At 50.4% G+C, this 17,098-nt stretch overlaps 2 protein-coding genes across 2 annotated transcripts in view; both read right to left on the reverse strand.

Annotated features, from left to right (window-relative positions):
• Window positions 1-211: 211 nt before the first annotated feature.
• Window positions 212-6,514, reverse strand: LOC109292498 (BPI fold-containing family B member 3-like). The gene is made up of 11 exons (XM_019509955.1): window positions 6,482-6,514; window positions 5,379-5,439; window positions 4,962-5,053; window positions 4,106-4,288; window positions 3,354-3,407; window positions 3,095-3,265; window positions 2,636-2,703; window positions 2,095-2,137; window positions 1,490-1,553; window positions 1,293-1,369; window positions 212-466 (listed from the first exon to the last, which is right to left on the reverse strand). Exons 1-11 carry the CDS (start codon window positions 6,512-6,514, stop codon window positions 437-439), a joined length of 876 nt encoding a protein of 291 aa, XP_019365500.1. The 3' UTR covers window positions 212-436.
• An 8,958-nt stretch (window positions 6,515-15,472) lies between these two features.
• The window catches only part of BPIFB6 (BPI fold containing family B member 6), a 27,128-nt gene continuing 25,502 nt past the window's right edge, over window positions 15,473-17,098 (reverse strand). The window contains exons 13-15 of the mRNA XM_019509956.1: window positions 16,549-16,612; window positions 16,103-16,179; window positions 15,473-16,007 (exon numbers count right to left, since the gene is read on the reverse strand). Coding sequence (XP_019365501.1) covers window positions 15,975-16,007; window positions 16,103-16,179; window positions 16,549-16,612 — 174 coding nt within the window. The 3' untranslated portion in view covers window positions 15,473-15,974. The remainder of the gene's footprint in view (window positions 16,008-16,102; window positions 16,180-16,548; window positions 16,613-17,098) is intronic.

Here is a 17,098-nt window from a genome sequence, read left to right on the forward strand (position 1 = left end):
ATGCCCCCCCGGATGCAAACCCTTCAACTCAAGGCGAGAGACTGGAGAAGAAGGGGAGCAGTGAAAGGCACGGCAAGGAGGAACAGATGCCCAGAACGACTGCTTGTGGAGTGAAAGCTTTTATTGGAGGGGAAGCACCAGAACCGGATACAACCACTGCACAACGCGAGAGCCTGAGCTCAGCGCTGGAGAATAAAGCTGGCCAAGGAAGTTCTCAGAGAAAACCCCAACAGTTTTCAACTAACTACATGACAAGCTGCTAGCACCCACCCTATTGTACAGTTGAATTCATTAGAAACAGAAGAATCACGGTCTTGAAACGAAGCATTGCTCAGAAAGCAGTACGGGAGCCCAGGACTCTTCGGTTGTGCAGGTCACCGCCTCCTTCCAGATGTCCCCGGCGGGAGCGCCCGGTTCTGGTCCTTTTCTGGGTCCCTCAGACCATTTTGGTCAGCACCACCGCACGCTGTCAGGAGGAGAAGGCACGTCAGAAAGAAGCCCCCTTCTTTTCTCTGCCCCGCGGAGGTGCTCCCTCCCGTCTGCTCAGACGCGGGAGCCAGGTAACGAATGAGCCCTGGGCGGTCAGTCGGGGTTAGTGCCCCTGGCTCTGCTCACAAGTGGAAATCGGAAGGAAGTGTGGGGCGGGGGTAATTCATCTAGTCTCAATGTGTCCACCCGCTCTATCCATCGCACAAAACCACTCCATGGTTTTGTATAACGGGTGGCCTCACAGGAGAAGACCCTTGATTGAATGGTGATGAAGAGTTACATCATCGCTTAATAGAAAACAGGGCTATTTAATGAGGTATCCATGGATGAAATCCATAGAGCTCCTACTTGCCACGGGCATGTTTAACCGTGTCTCAGCCTGCAGCAAGAACTTTGCTTCCCAAAGAAAGCAACAGTGTCATGGTGCTTTTGGTGCCCCCGGGTGCTCTTGACCAGGTTGAACTCTGCTGGGAACAGCAAGGTATTTTTACAGAAGGCCGCAGGTCAGGAGCAGCCTCCGCTTTTCTGACAGCTTTTTGTGCTTTGCAAATCAGGGAGCGCAGTTTTAGCCCTAAAGGTCTAGATTGCACTCGCGTCCCAGCCGTTTGGTCAACCAAGGACGGTGAGCGGCCCTGGAAGGAAAATGCGGGTGTCGAATCACCCGCAGAGCCGGGGCTTGCACAGGAAGTCTGGGGCAAGGGCTGGCAGCCTCCAAGGGCTGTAAAGACCGCGCCAGGGAGAGCCCGGAGGAAAGAGCCTCGCGGCCGGAAAGCAGCACAGAAACCAAGCGAGCCGACACGTACGTCAGTGATGTCCACAGCAGCATTGGTCAGGTCCATGTTGAAAAGCTGAGGTAGTGGCACGCCTGCTTCCAGGACAGCTGAAATAAAGAGAAACGGTGCTCAGCACCGCCAGCGCAGCCACGCAGGACAGGCGAGGCGGCTCCGAGCCCCCACTAGACTCTAAAAGGCAGAAGATTCAAAGACAAAAGCAGCCTTACTCCTGAGCTTGGGCAGGTGCAGGGACTCGAAGATCTTACGGAGCCAGTCTTCAATGTCAGAGATCTGCAAGGGGAAGAGGAGAGTTTTTCTGACCGAGGAAGAGCGCCTCTGCCTCTCCATTGCGGAGAGCCAGGCTTGCCCATACCCCCTGCCGGCTCGTTTCGTGGGGCTTTGTCTTCAGTGAGTGGGACAATCGTTTCTCAGGTCGTGGGTGAGGAAAGGGATGGTCCAGCCGCCAGGGCCACTATCTGTAAGGTAAAGCCTGGGGGGATATAGGGCTCACAGGAAACCCATCACTGGACGGGCACCTTCTCTCCGGGGCCTGGTGCTCTCCTGCCCCCCAAGACGCCAGAGCGGAGGTGCTCTGTAAGAGGGAGGAAAGTTGCCTTTGCCCTTCTGAGGATGCCTACTGGGCTGGGAAACCGAGTGGGACAAAGACAAATGTGTTGACCAAATGGTATCGGTGAAAAATTGCAGCTTTATCCCATAGGACAAGCTGGATGGGACTGAGATGGATTAAACCCTAAGTCGTTATTCCTTGGCTCCCGTTCGTGGCATTCGGTCACTTTATGCAGCGCGTGTTCGAGTAGCGCCACAGACTTACATCGAAGGGGCCGAAGTGCGACGAGGCCAGCCAGAACCGAACGCTGCAAAAAATAAAAGCAGTCAAGACCACTTCAGAGCCCGTTTATCTGTATATCCCCTGTATCCACGCGGCGGGTGGGAAGATGCAGGAGTAGATTGCAAAAACGAGCAGTTCTTTGGGACGAATGGAGATCTAGCTCGTTATGAAATCTCAACAGCCAGGAGAAGCTGGAGTGTGAAGTGCTAAAGCCTGGTTTCCCTTGACTTAAAATGCACCGTGGCAATGCTCTGAAATCCCGTTTGATCATCTCTGGAGTTTGTCTTATACGTGAGGTGGACTTTCCCACCCAAACTGAAAGTTGCGGAATGCTTTTTGAAGATTTCAGAGGTCACATTTCAAGTGAGCCTCTCCACCAGGGCAGTCTCAGCAAAAAATCACTCACTCCGGTGCATTTGTGTTGCATTTTTGACCTGCCTTGCAAGCCCCATTCAGCCGTGTTCCCGCGATCAGCATGAGGACTGGCCCAACGTAGGCACGGTGGACGAGCCCCCAGGCTTACCTTTCCACCTGGAAGTTGAAGTGTAGCTTGTGGTCTTTCACACTAAGGCTGAGACTCAGAATGACATTCTGCAATTAGAGCAACGACATAAAGGATACTGGCTCTGTCCTTTCCCACTTTAAGGCTGAAAACAAAACCCCGTGTTTTTGGAAGCACCCCCATTCACAGGAGGACGTTTCTGTTTGCACGCGCAGCTCGGAGCGCTTGCTAGACTCCGCCAACTTGATTTTTCACCAGATACTTTCACCGCCCATCTTTATTTTGAGCTATTTCTCAAACGTGTGGTTTTATCCACTTGCCTGAGAACAGCGCAGCTCATCACCTGGTCTACTGGCCTTAACTAAATCTCACATCGGTTGTGTCGCTTTTTGGATATGAAAAGCAATCCAAGAGCAATTCTGTCTGGACTCTGGAGACCCAATAAAGGAGCGAATGCCCACGCGCTCTCTCCGCACTTACCCCATCCACTGTAAAGAGGGGCTGCAGAGTTGCGTTCTTGTGGCGGATGAGCACCTCGATGGAAACAGTGACGTTCAAAGTGGCTTTCCAATCATGCAGGGTCAGTTGAGGGGGCGAAGCGAGCCTGATCCTCACCACCAGCGGCAGGTGTTTTGGTATCAGGTGCGACACCTGCGGAAGGGGTGAGGCAGAGTGTGGAAGACTGCAAAGGTTTGACAGACGCAGACAAAAGAGCTTGAAAGCCAAGAGAGGCACTGACCTTGGGGATCTTGGGCTTGATGGCATCGCTTGTCAGTGGAACGAGAGGGTCAGCCTGGGGGAGAAAGACAGTGCAACGGGAGTCAGAGAGCTGAGCCGCTTTCAAGAGACAGATTGCACCTAACAACAGCCTTCTGCCCCCTCCCTCCACCCAGAAACATGATTTTCTGCCTTGTCCTTGCTTCCCTCCAGCCGCAGCCCCAGGTTTTTGTCTGGTTTGTTTTCAGCCCTACTAGCAGTAAGCCACGCAAGTCCTGAGATGACAAAGACATGGCACATAATCCAAGCAACCGTGTGCGGATCAGACCACCCTCCGCGGCCACTTCACCCCTGCTCCAGAGCTGGATCCAGGCCCAGGCAATGCACAGCCATTGACCATGGGCGCCGTGCACGTCCGAGCTTGTCACACCGCAGAAAGTGCAGGGTCGCTCAGCCCCGCATGAGAGCAGGACGCACTGCACGGAGGGCCAGCTTTAGCAAGGGCTTGGAGGTCCATGCACCAAGACAAAAGCCGCTCTCAAGCCCCTTGTGCCCGGGGTAGGAGCTAGGCAGGAGGTAGGCAGAGAAGAGACGTGCATGGTGGACACATCTTCTTGGCTTAATTGCAACTAAAAAGGCAGTGCATTTTCCACCACGGCTGGCTCATTTGGAAGCAAAAGCCGATGGGTGTGCACAAAAACTGTGAACCCAGCACAGGTGAGCGCCGGATCAGGGGCTGCGGGGAAACAGCGCGGGGTAGTCTGTAGGGCTCACCAAGGGACTGGTGATGTCCATGTCAAGGTCCCCTCTATTGTGTAGCAGGGCGAACACCGTGTTCAGGAGACTTTCTGAGAGAACAACCTGGGAAGTGTGGTCTGACACAGGGGCCAGAGACATGGGTGCTCCAGGTCCCATCTGGGGGGCAATTAGGTGGCCCGCGGCATCTGTAACCAAAGCCTGGGAGAAATTTTTAAAAGTGGGATATTTGCATTACCACACGGAAGACGAGGCATCAGACGGGAACTCAGTATCATCGCGGTCCCGCTGCACAGCAAGATTGAAGGTACAAATACTTTTATAAAGAGTTAATGCCTGACAAAGACATGTTTCCACAAATGGCTAATTGATTGTTACAGCTGATTATAGGATCCAATCAGGAGGTCGTGTTTAGCCCCAGACGATCAACTCCTATACAATCTCGTACTAACGTACAGCAGTAACAGAGGCTACCAAGATCCACAGCCCGCTTATAAGCTTAACGAATCGTGCCTCTGCACCCCATTGTAAGCTTAATGAATTGTGCATCTGCACCCCGTTATAAGTGAAAACTGCATTTAAAGGGTGACCACTGTCACTTTATAAAACACAGTCGTTAGGTAAAGCAGATTAAAGAGTAGTGATGTTTTACTAAACGGTATCCAACGTGTCAGTGCCTTATCACCATGACTGAGGAAGACCAGTGTTATCACATGCAGTTGCCAGGCCACACAGAGCAGCATCTGCTGGTGTCTCCTCTGGAAACAAGGAATCTCCCTTAATAAATAGTCACCGCCCGACGGGGGGATTTGCACGTGTTACCCCGTGCTGCAGACCCAGGCATGTCTAAGCCAGGAAGAAGAGTAATACCTACATTTAAATCCACCTGGAGGTGTTGGCCGTTGACCAGGGGAAGGCCGTTGACCAAGTAATGGATATGTCCCAGTTTTCCAATTGGGGCCGCAGCTGCAGAGAAACAGAGACGAGCTCATACAGCGTGATGAACTGCAAACTGAGCACGGTTGTCCCAGGATGTAGCTGTATCCCCGAGCATCCCTGATCGTGACCTTCCCATTCAAACTCCTCGCTGGAAGGCAGCTCATGGACTGACTGCTGGGAAGAAGTCTATCCAGCTGCTTTCCTGGGACATAAACCCAGAGCCAAGCCACACTGAGCAGGAATCGTCACAATGGAAATGGCTGCAGACCCCTCCACCCTCCTTGCTGGAAAGTCCCACGAGCACTAGGGATCAAGAAACATTTTGGAAGCAATAAAGTTACCAGAAACTTACTGTCCATGGCATGAATCACAGTGTTTGTGAGGCTGACCACAGTATCAATCACAGGACAGAGCTGTAACACAGAAAGGGAAGGCCACACTGCATGAGACTCTTCAAGTGGATCCTGGACCGGGCTGTGTTATTCTGGACATGTATTATTAATATTGCAGATCCCTGAACTCAGCAGAGAGCTGCTGCAGGAAGCCCATGAAGGTCATGGTCTGTGCAGGGAAACCTCTTCAAAATACTCTCTTCCCCCTGTGCCCAACAGGATGGAGGCCGAGCAGTGGTCACATCCTGCTACAGCTCCAGAGGCACAAATTGAAGCCTCAGTCTAGAATGGCGTTGAAGACTGCCTCAGTCAACCGAGCTGCAAAAGGGGGCCAATGGCTACCGCACCCATGCCTGAAGCAGGGGGCTGCTGGCATCATTAGACATCAAGACCCTATCTGCTAATGCCCATGCTGGCCTGTGAGGAAAGGCTTGTCACAGTGCATCAGGGGTACAGAAGCCAACCTTTCAGCATCGCTTTTGCACACCTCAGCATGACTCCTGTACCGAGCTGTGAACAAGGGAGGTTTAAGCTGGAGGAAAAACTGTCTCACGAGGAGGGTGGTGAAGCACTGGGACAGGCTCCCCAGAGTGGTGGGGGACTCTCCATCCTTGGAGGTGTTTAAGACCCGGCTAGACAAAGCCCTGTCTGGGATGATGAAGTTGGGGCTGGTCCTGCTTGGAGCAGGGAGTTGGACTGGATGTGACCTCCTGAGCTCCCTTCATCCCTGTGCAAGAAGTTCACACCGAGGGCAAGGCTTGGGCCACTTTTCTGAACAACACATACACCTCCTTAATGCCTGCATGGACTGGGCGTGCATATGGAAACAGCATTAGTACATCCAAAGAGTGAGACCACTTTCCCTGCATCATTGCACAATGGGCTTTCTTTTGGAAGATGAGCCTGTGTCCATCTCAATGGTCCTTGTTCACAGGGTGGGGGAAAGGGTGGAGGGGTCCAAATGACTTCAGGGGAATGACTAGAGCAACGGGAACCGCTTGCACGTCTCACAGTTTGCAGGTATCATTCTGATCGAATCAAATGTGTCACGATGCAGACTTACCACTTGAGGCAGGAGCTTGATAAGGGCATTCATTAAGAACTTTTCCACATGGATCAAGCTAAATAATAGGACAGGAGGTTACAAGTGATGCCTGTTTACACAGGGCAAAATGACTACAACAAGCACAAGAGAAATCTACCCACTCGCCAACGCCCCCACCCTGTCCTCTGCAGAGAGCAGGGCTGTGTCGGGATTTCTACACGAAAAACACACTCAGGCCCAATGTTCGAATGACTACCCATTGATCAAGCCTGCGGCACGGTGCAGAGATGCTCTGCAATTCCCCAGTTAGGCCACACCCTGAAAGACAGTTACTCATTCACAGAAAATAATCCCAACATTTAACCACCCCCGGTGTCAAATAAAAGGAGTGAATTAATGCATCCCTCTGAACGGCAACAGTAAAAGTGTTCACTGCAGGCACAGCTATCGCACGCAGTCAGGGGGCATAGCAGGTATCGCTGGCACCTACCTAGAAATGGCCTGAACGTTACCAACATGAGTCAGGCAGTCCTTGACGACTAGCTTGATGCCACCTTTGCCGTCCGACTGCACCTCGACCGTCGAAGTGATGTTCACTTCCACCTGGAGAAGAGGCTTCTCGTCCAAATCGCTGAGAACGGACAGAAGGATTCAGCGCCCTTCCCCTGGCAAATGCTCCTGCTGCCTGACTGTCCCAGAGCCCAGGTGAACGGCCCAGTAAAGAGCATATTCATGCTAAACCTGGGGCCCTCCTGCTTGATTAGCCCCTCATTATTTCTGAACCTTAATTGCACCTCGTCACCTTTGAAAAATGATAATACAGTTAACAAAGGACAGCTGCCTAATTGACACCCGCCTTCGAATACCCTGTTAATGAAGACCCTAAGGAAGTGAGGAGTATGCCCTGGTCTGAGGTTTCTCTGACTACAATCACCTGCTTTCGCACCCGCTCGAGGGAAGATGCTCACCTCTTGCTATCACCGATTGACACTTGGGTGTAAAGAGTCAGCTCGAGCCCGGGTCCTGGCAGGACCTTTACCGATACTTTGGGGAGAGTAATGTGCACAATTTTCAGCCTGGGAAACAAAACAGATTGAGAGCCAGCAAATGAAGCGATTGCTGCAGATGCCACGCCGTGCTGCGCCACCACCCTGCGCCATCCCACCCTGAGCTGGAGTGCTCCAGGGAGCTGCCATCTGGCCTGTGGGAGCTGCGTTTTAGCATTATTTCAACTCTGCTGCATGCTTGGAAGCTCTCTGGGTTCATAAATGGTGCAAATGAGCACAGAAACTGCCTCGGGGAGCCACAGTGATGCCTGCGTGCTGTACACCCAAGCTGCCTTTGCGACCCCTGCCCGCTCTGCTTTGAGAGCTGGTTACAGCATCTTGCCCACATGTGCCAGAAATTAACTGAGGGGGATTTGCAAATGCCTGGACCATGCCCTGACTTACCCAGTAAGTCCTTTAATCGGGTTCAGCAGACTTCCGAGCAGACTTTCAGCCTCGCTTAACAGACCGTGCAGGATGCCTGACCCAGCTCCATTGATATCTTCGAGGATGGACAGGACATCGAATTTTTTCAGTAAATCTTGTATAACTGAAAAAAGGACAAAGAGTTCAGAGCAGATCATGTGCATTCAGATCCCAGTGGTGCCATGGCCTGACTGCAGCTCCCCCAGGCCTTGGCTGCCCCATTTGGAAAAGGGATTTACGGAGGAGGGTTTTGAAAAGACCTGTGAAAGCCCTGGGTACAAAGCATCTATCAGTGTAAGATAGAATAGGTCACCCAAAGGCTTTGTTCCTGTACCCCAGCAAGCAACAGGAAGGGCAAAATGATTCACTGGATAGTAATAAATCTGGGCCATCCCACCTCTATTTCATTATTTAGCAACAACAGCAATGCTTACAATTTTCTATTACGTGGCCATCCAAATTAGCAATAGCCAAGGGATTTTCAAGGACAGCCTGAGATGGCACCAGGAGACCACAAAACAGGAAAATGGCCCACAACTTCATCTTCTTTGCGTTGGATACCTGCAAAAAGCATCCCCTGTTAGCAAAACAGAGCATAATGAGCAATGACAGGACACGGTGCTGGAGAGGCAGCAGATGAGCTGGGACAAGACCCGACAGCTCCCCAGAAGGAAGCCAAAGGAGAGGCAAGGGAAGAAAGTCCATCGGAGGAGATTTATTGAAGGTCCTGATGCCTGGTCCCACCGAAGACGGCTGTAAGGACCCTAGCACCAATCCCGGACCACAGGCACATTACCTATTCCCTTTTGGGATGATCTCAGGATGCTTGAGCGGGAATTGGAGCGTTTTAACCCGCAAACTAAATCTTGTCTCCTCTCCATAAGGAAGTCAGGAGACCACATAACAGACATGAAAAGGAACGTGAGGACTCGAACACAGATTTCACTGCAGAAACAGGGAGCAAGGAGAGCAAATCCTCACCTAACTGCCAGCTTCTCTGATACAAGGACAAACACAGCGAAAGCGTCTGCTGGTATTAAAGTCCCTTTTCTATCAGTATGTTAAAGAAAAGCATAACGTACACATTTTAAAACTTTGTTTGAATTTTAGGGACATCCTTACACGTGCCATGGGATTCCCTATACACGAGTAGGCCACGCAGAGAGAGCTCAGATGCTCTCACGATGCAGAATGAACTCCCACCGTCCCAGTCCGTTCCCAAGGAATTTAGGACAAAACAGAGCAAAATGCATCATTCGCCCTGGTTGTAAATCTACCTAAGTTAACAGAGTTACAGAGAAGATAATTTAATCCCCAGTTATTTATGAAACCCTTAAAATAATCATAACACAACAGGACCATATAAAAGCCATGCATAACATCACCCGTCTCCCTGCGCTGGTGCACTGAGGATAAGTCTAAGAGACTACTCTTCAGATCGTCTTGTTCTTACCTTGCCGAGATCTTAGTCAGGAAGATGTATCTCAACCCCTTGTCCTCCTCTTCTGCCGGTCCTCTGCAACGGGCCCTCTTATATACAAAAAAATTGGTGGCAAAGACAAGGAAAATGGCGCAATTGAGGAAAGCCAAGATAATTGGTTGGGTGCTGAACAAATAACGTGTGGGTTTTGATGTCATCCAATGCAAACATTTCCTTAGAGAAGTGAAAAGTTAGGTAAATTATTGAGCAACATATATCAAATGCAGGGGCCAGCTGTAGGCCAGCTCCGTAATCTGCTGTTCTGGGGGGCCGGTCCCGCACAGCCACATCTCGCTGCTCAAGTCAGCGGGCAAAACAGGGATTGATGCAAAAGATGGCCAAAAAAGGGTATAAAACCTTTAAGAAAATCAGCAGCAACTATTTTTCAGTGGCAAATCTGGGGTTTTAACTGAATGGCGTTTATATAAAAAAAATAAAATCCCTTTTTTTTTTTTTCCAGTTTTAGGCTGAAAACTGAAAACTTTAATTTAACGCCCAATATCTATTGGGCCGTTCTTACTGGGGTGTTTGCATTTGGATGCTTGGTGGCCCCCGCCCTCCATGGACGGGGGTCCTGAGCTGGGGACTCCTAGCTAAAAGGAGAGACACAATAGCCCACAGCGCAAGGCCCAGCAGAGAGCAGGGACAAGAGCCCCCGAGCAGCAGCTTTCCCCAGCATCCTGCCCGCTCAAACTGTTCTTTTTTTCCAGTCAGAAGCTTATCATTCACAATTTTTCATCCCTGCCAAAAAAAAATTGAAATATCATGCACACCCAGCTCTGTGGGCATAGCCTTAAACTCATGTGGTGTTGTCACTATCTGGCAACAGGCTTTCCACAGCTGTCCCATGAGGTGTCTAACCTGAGCAGAGCAATGCATGACAGGAGAAACCCGTGAGGTGGTCCCACCGCCTCCCCCAGCACAGGACCTGAGCATCGCACCATCGCGGCCATGTCTGCCCACAGACACCCCAGTGCCGAGGGCAGTGCAGCTCCCCACATTTGGCAGAGGAAGAACAAAGCAACTTGCCCAAGGCGACACAGGGCAGCAGTGGCAGAGGACTGAGCCCAGGCTGTTACCCCAAGACTGAGCTCCCTTTCTTCTCCGAAGAACATAATCCACAACTCTCTGCCTTGAAGCAGTTATTAAGGAGGGCCTTGTCCAACATCTGCTGAAGTCACCGGGAGTTTTCTTCATGAAGTTCAGCAGACTCGAGACAATGGGCGTATCGGACCAGGGAGGCCTCTATGCTTCGCTCAGCACTCCCGGCTAGAGGCACGGACCAAAGCAGGTGGCAAAGAGTGGAGAGACAAATGACGAGGGCAGAGCAACCAACACGTTTGCTTTTGCACCACTTTGTGTTGCTGCCACCTCCACCGCCCATGGTGGGAACATAGCCAGGCCAGATTTTGCTGTCATTTCTCTTGACTACATTTCCACTTCCTTTCAACAAAGGCCAGAGGAAGCCCACACACCTGAGCCACGGATGAGATGTGCATCGTTGCGGAGCGTCTCCTCCTCCTACCCTGCAAAACAGAGGCAGGAGGCAGAGGGCCCAGTGTGGAAACGGAGCAAGGCGCTTGCTTCTCCAGCGGAGCAGGACTGGCCTTAATGTCCGCGGCTCAGCAGAGCTCTTCCCACCGAGCAGCGTCATCGCAACCCCAGGGAGCAAGCGAGTCACAAGGCATCCCTAGTTCATCTCATGGTTTCTTATAGCTTTCTTGTACACCAGCAAGACAGTCTCAAGTTATCGCTCCATCAGGTCCATGCCAGGCTATAAAAACATCAAAATAATCAGCAAGAGAACAGTGTAACCAAAGCCCTGTGCAATAATGGGGCACTTCCATTGCTAGGCACCTTTCAGACATGCTTCTATCTTGGCTTCCTACCAGCGGCGGGTCTACGGCAGTCCCTCATTTCGTACACAGTGAAGAGGATGTTGAGACCTGAGGCCCAGCTCCACGGTTCTCCAATAAAAGCACGCTCCAAAGCCCAAAGAACAAGAAATTAAATCATCAAGCAGGAAAGCACCACAGGGCATTGAGCCTGCTGGACTTTGTTAACCACCTAAGCCCGCGGACTTGGTGCAAAGAGCTCGACAGGACATCGCTAAACCGGCCTGGGGGCCAGGGGTGGGCGAGTCCCAGCAATGGTCCTCTTGACCAACGCCCGGCCCTGCTGTAGCACTGGAGCCGGTCAATGCGGAGTCTCTTTGAGATCCAGGTCCCTGCCTCAGCCATCCAGTCCCACGCACCATGTGCTGAACAGGCAAAAGATTCAATCATATGAGCTAATGGTGAGCAGCTTGGGTGCAAAAGTTAGGGGGATCCTACGTGGTTTGGCTTCTGGATCTTCATGCCACTGGCGCGCTCGGAGGAGGGGGCAAGCACTGGCTGGGTAACTGCTTAGATGGAAACTCTTCATTTGATGCTTTGGATGGCAAATGCAACGGCCTAAGGGGTTCTTCTGTAACCGAGAGGACCTTCCAAAAGGGCACCGTCTTAGACTTAATACTTTGTGCAAACTTCTCGTGAAAAGACAGGTTTCCAGGTGGTCAGCTCAGGTATCTTCTGTCACATGCTAATTCCAGCTTTGAATAGGGTATTATGTAAAAGCCAAGGGAGGGAAGCACAGGTACCAACGCACTTACAGTGTTTTCATTGTCCCATCAACTGGATCCATCGGTCACCTCAAAAGCACAATGGGTTCCTGTGCTGGCTAGATCTTGACATTTGATAAAATAAATGTACGCCAGCAAGATAGTATCATGTTATCGCCCCATCGCATCCTTGCCAGCCTATGAAAACATCCAAATAATCAGCAAGTGAACAGCGTAACCAAAGCCCTGTGCAATAACAGGTCGCTTCCATTGCTAGGCACCTTTCAAACATGCTTCTGTCTTGGCTTCCTACCAGCGGCGGGTCTACAGCGGTCACTCGTTTGGTCCACAGCAAAGAGGATGTCAGGGCCTGAGGCCCAGCTCCACGGTTCTCCAATAAAAGCACTCTCCAAAGCCCAAAGAACAAGAAATTAAAGCCCGCAAGAGGGAAAAATTATCAAATGGCGCAACAGACAGTGTGGGGTCCAGCAATCCACTCTGAAAAGTAAATTTAAGGACAGATACATTCAAGAACTGCCAGGACAAGGAGCAATGGGCTCCGGTCGCAGCAAGGGAAGTTGAGGTTGGATATTAGGAAAACTCTCTCACTAGGAAGGAGGTGAAGCACTGGGACAGAGGGGTGGTGGCGTCTCCATCCTTGGAGGTTTTCAAGACCGGGGTGGACAACGCCGTGGCTGGGATGATGTAGTTGGGGCTGGTCCTGCTTGGAGCGGGGAGTTGGACGGGATGTGAGCCCCTGAGGTCCCTTCCAGCCTTCGTTGTCTCTGATGGCATGTGAAAGAGGAGCGTTAGACAGCTAAGAGACAAGTGAGACAAGAGCAGTCATGGCAAACTCATGGGTGAAAAGAAAGACTGAAATCCTTGGTAGAAGATGTTTTTCAGGTGTTAGGAGTGTTTGAACGTTACATAATTCAGCTATGCCTTGCACAGTGGGCTCCTTCTGCCCAGGGGACCTCACCAGCACAGCCTTGCAGCACATCTGTTAGGGTTATATAGGCTTGGCAGAATTCAATTTTTATTTTTTTCCTCATTTCGACAGATAATATCAATGTTTACTTTTAAGCATTTATTTCAGTGTTATTCATTAAAATGTTCAGGGTTGCACAAAATTAGGGCTGACAGGGGCAGACAATTTATTAAATGATAGTATACTATTATTATAGTGCAAGTTAACTGCCTGCCATGACAAAAATATCTCCTGTAGGACTGCTGCCAGCTGAGCAGCAGAGCTGCCATCGGTCCCCTCGGTCACTTCCTCTCCCTTTGCTCCCAGTCCCCTGGGGTTTCTGGGTGTTGCAGTCCAAACCAGAGTCAGCATGGTGCTGTAGGCTTGCTCCCCTGTCATCACACACTCCACCGAATCCGGCCAATATGAGGAAGGCAGGGTAGTGTTGCACCTTATAGACTAACTAAACTGGAAGTGCACAAGCTTTCATAAGCAGCAGCAAACGTCACCAGCTGATCGTGCATCCAGATCAATGAGCCTGAAGGCCTGCAGTGACAGGGAGCAGACGTACAGGGACACATTGCAAATGCAGTAACCGCGGTGGCTGCACCGATGTCAGTGGAGCAAGCTGGGTGATATCAGTGCCACCCAAGAGTGGCATCTGGTCAGAAAGAATTTGAGGGCCTTTCTCCATCAGTGAATTGGGCACTGTGGGAGAATAAAACATGTTCACTCTGACTTAAAAATAGCAGGTACAGGGGACCTCTGTGCTTCGTCACTGCCGGAATATGTCCACAGGTTACTAAAGGACCCTTCAAATATACCCTTTGCAGTTCAAGGAGCAGGGGCCTGGATGGGATTCCTCTAGCCTCCAAGGATGGACTGGAGATGGACAGCCTGCCCTGCGAAGCAACTGTGATGCATCAGTATCTGCAGACGGGGCTGGTGGCTAGTGCTGAGTCCTTCACACATCCCAGCTCCAGTCCAGCAGCACCAACACCAACAGCCAGTACATGTAACCATTGTGCCAGATGCCGACATTTGGGAGTGCACTAGGTGATCTGGGGCCAATCAGCTGGGGTTTTCAGTTCGATTTCCTTCCCCCCCCCACGAGGTCATGAAAACGTCATTTGGAAGTTTTTCTCTTCCTAAGCGAATGCAAGTTTAGATGACTTGATTTTGCATTACTTGTGGCCGGGACAATAGTTAAGATCTTCAGGGCTCTTTTCTTTTATTATTATTTTTTAGCATTGAAAATAATGGGAAGAGACGGCACCGCAACTCTCACTGGGACACATCACCACACTTCTAAGCCGCTCTCCTTCAGTGCTTTGGATGTTTTGAGGGGGACAATTTCTTGTGAGCATTACAAACTGAATACCTCCTGTATTTGGTAATGAAGGCAGGATAACAATACTAGCGTTCACAGTTTGCCTCTCCAGGCATTTTCTGTGACAGTTAGCAAACACCTGCAACAACCCTTTCAAAGACCGTCTTAGTTCTGCATCAGCTACCGGCTGAATGGATGTCTGCTGGAGCATTTGCAAATGCTTATTGTGAAAGCAGAGAGCACCAAGTAATTTTTCCTTACCATGCTTTAGCGTAGATTATTTTTTTCCCTCCCCTGGGGACAATTTCTTGTAAACATGTGCAAAGACCTTTTCAACATTAACCTTTTAATTCTATAGCAGCTCCTGGATGAATGAGGTCTATTGATGTTTTTGTTGTGAAAGCAAAAGCCAAAAGGTAATATTTATTATATACAAAGGTGGTTGCAATCGTGGAATACCATCTTGCTGTTCTGTGACCATGAACAAAACTGCCTAACAAAGTACTGCCCAATTTCACTTGCATGATTAAAAAGCCCCCAAAACAGGCATTTGTTTTCCATACAGCTGCATGCCAAGGTGTGCAATGCACTGCAGGGATTGTACTGCTCCACAATGCCCCCAAAATCCAAATGACCGCCTGCATGTGAACAGTGAGAAGAGCCATAACCTATACTATTGTTTCCCTGTCCCCGTTCATTAAAACATTTTCCTTCATTATTGGGGTTTTTTTTTAAAGCAAATATGAACATTATGGGGGCACTTTTAGTAAGAAGGATACCCCTTTGCAAAGTGATGACATTAAAAAAGGATGATTGCAAGCTTGGAAGACCAGGAGTTTTATGGGACAGTGAAAATGTAGTCAAAGCATATGAAAATCATGTAAAATGTGGGCAGGCAAGGTTCTTCGGGTAGATGTGATATCTTTGATTAGACCAACCAGGTTGACCCCACTCTGGTTGGTGTCGCTGGAGGCATCAGACACAGTATTGAGCAGGCCTCAGAAGTGCCAGACCTTTCTAGACTCGCATCAGAACCATAGACAGAGATTTCATAGACATTTGGGCTGGAAGGGACCTCGGAGGATCGTCGAGTCCAGCCCCCTGCCCAAAGGGCAGGAAGTCAGCTGGGGTCATAGGGTCCCAACCAGGCCAGCTATAAAATCATAGCAGAGCTTGCGATTCTTGTGAATGACTCTGAATTTCCTGCAGAGAGGGTTGGGATGAGGCGTGTCAGACCAGGTCGGAGAGCATTGCCCAAGCTGTGTGTAGACACAACTACTCGGCGGTACTGAGCCCCCCAACCCTCTTAAGAGCCACATACAAGTGTTAAAACCTTGCTCGAAGAGAGACAACACAGCAATGCGGGGAAGGAAATGAGAATCTTTTATCACAAGAAGTGGAAGCCCGTTACCCACAAAGCATTGCCACTCGAAACTCTTGGGAAGGTTAATACAAGCGATGACCAACAGCACCGAGAGAAGGGCAAATGCACACCCATTTGATTGCACTAGAGACAGTAGTTACACGCCACGCTCCAATTATCATGTGGCCTTTTTACTTTAGTTGTAGTGTCAAAACGTCAAATAAAAAACCAAGCAAAATGCACAAGGCCTTGCCGTTCCCTCTCTCTTTCTCCAAGGGCAGCGACTCCTCCCCGTCAGACCTACTTGACGTGCACGTTCAGCACAAGGGCATTCTGACAATTAAACAAACAAAATGCAAGCATCAGTAACGAGCTATTTCAGGGCTGAGATGGCTGCAGGTGGATGGGACAGAGCACGTGCCCCGTACCTCAAACATGCTGATCTCGGTGTGACTGTATTTCAGGCCAAACAGGTAAGGCAGGGGCACCCCTTCTTGCAGCACCACTGGAACGAGGAAGCAGAAACCCTGGTTAACGGCCTTGTCCGGCTGTAGCAAGCTCGAGAAGCTGTCAGTGCTCTTGCCCGTGCCCCCGCCCCATGCATCACTCCTGCCGGGCATGCTTTGCAGACCCTTCGCAATCATCTAAGAGGGACTCCTTTTTCCATCTTCTGGTGCACATTAGCCCTATGCCCAGCATCATTTTGCACACCAGACCCTGGACCAACTCCCAAGAGATGCATGGGCACACTCCTTGTGACCAGAAAACCTCAGAAGTGCCCGTGCCACTTCCAGAAGAGGCCAGAGGTGATAGTAGTAGGCATTTCCGAGAAGGTAAGCAGCTTCCAAAATGAAAGCCGTCTCACTGCCCTTACCGTTGATTGCTGGCACGTACGCAACCTGAATAATATCTGCCAAAAGTCCTTTCAGCAGTGTCTCCTGAAAGAGAGCTGAAGTTATTCAATCAGCTTTGTAATCATGGCAGCCACAAGCAACATCGCCTCATTTGCTCTCATTAACTCTCCTACAACTGCCCCAGCTAGGCAGCGGCCCAGACCTGAAGCACGCTGCACTTTCCTTTCCAGGGTGAGTGGAAAACTTTGAACCGGGGAAGAAAAATGCCTAAAAAGACATCCACGACCAATTATTCCCCCCAACCCCCATTTCTTCTACCAGCTCTAACGTTTCCTTCGGCCACGACTCATGGTCGTTTCACGGGTCAGCTCGTAAGAGGGGAGAGATCACGGAGCAGCGAGGCCAAATAGCTCAGCTCCTCGACAAACTGAAAGTCCTGCTCAAAGAGTTTCTGCACAGACATCATCTGAGCACCAAGTAAGACCTTTATCCCTCCTGCTGCTCTGTGGTGAAATCAAGATTTGGGCTGGGGGGAGCGAGGAAACAAGACCTCGCAGTTCCCGCACTGTC

The sequence above is a fragment of the Gavialis gangeticus genome, unplaced genomic scaffold, assembly GCF_001723915.1.
Source record: "Gavialis gangeticus isolate Ggan-Ray unplaced genomic scaffold, GavGan_comp1, whole genome shotgun sequence".
NCBI classification, from domain to species: domain Eukaryota; kingdom Metazoa; phylum Chordata; order Crocodylia; family Gavialidae; genus Gavialis; species Gavialis gangeticus.

Coding starts and splice junctions, on each gene's coding strand:
- LOC109292498 (XM_019509955.1), bottom strand. CDS start 6,514: ATGAATGCCCTTATCAAGCTCCTGCCTCAAGTG. Junction 3,266..3,353: donor TCAAGCCCAAGATCCCCAAG/GTCAGTGCCTCT, acceptor CCCCTTCCGCAG/GTGTCGCACCTGATACCAAA. Junction 2,138..2,635: donor TTCAACTTCCAGGTGGAAAG/GTAAGCCTGGGG, acceptor TATTTTTTGCAG/CGTTCGGTTCTGGCTGGCCT.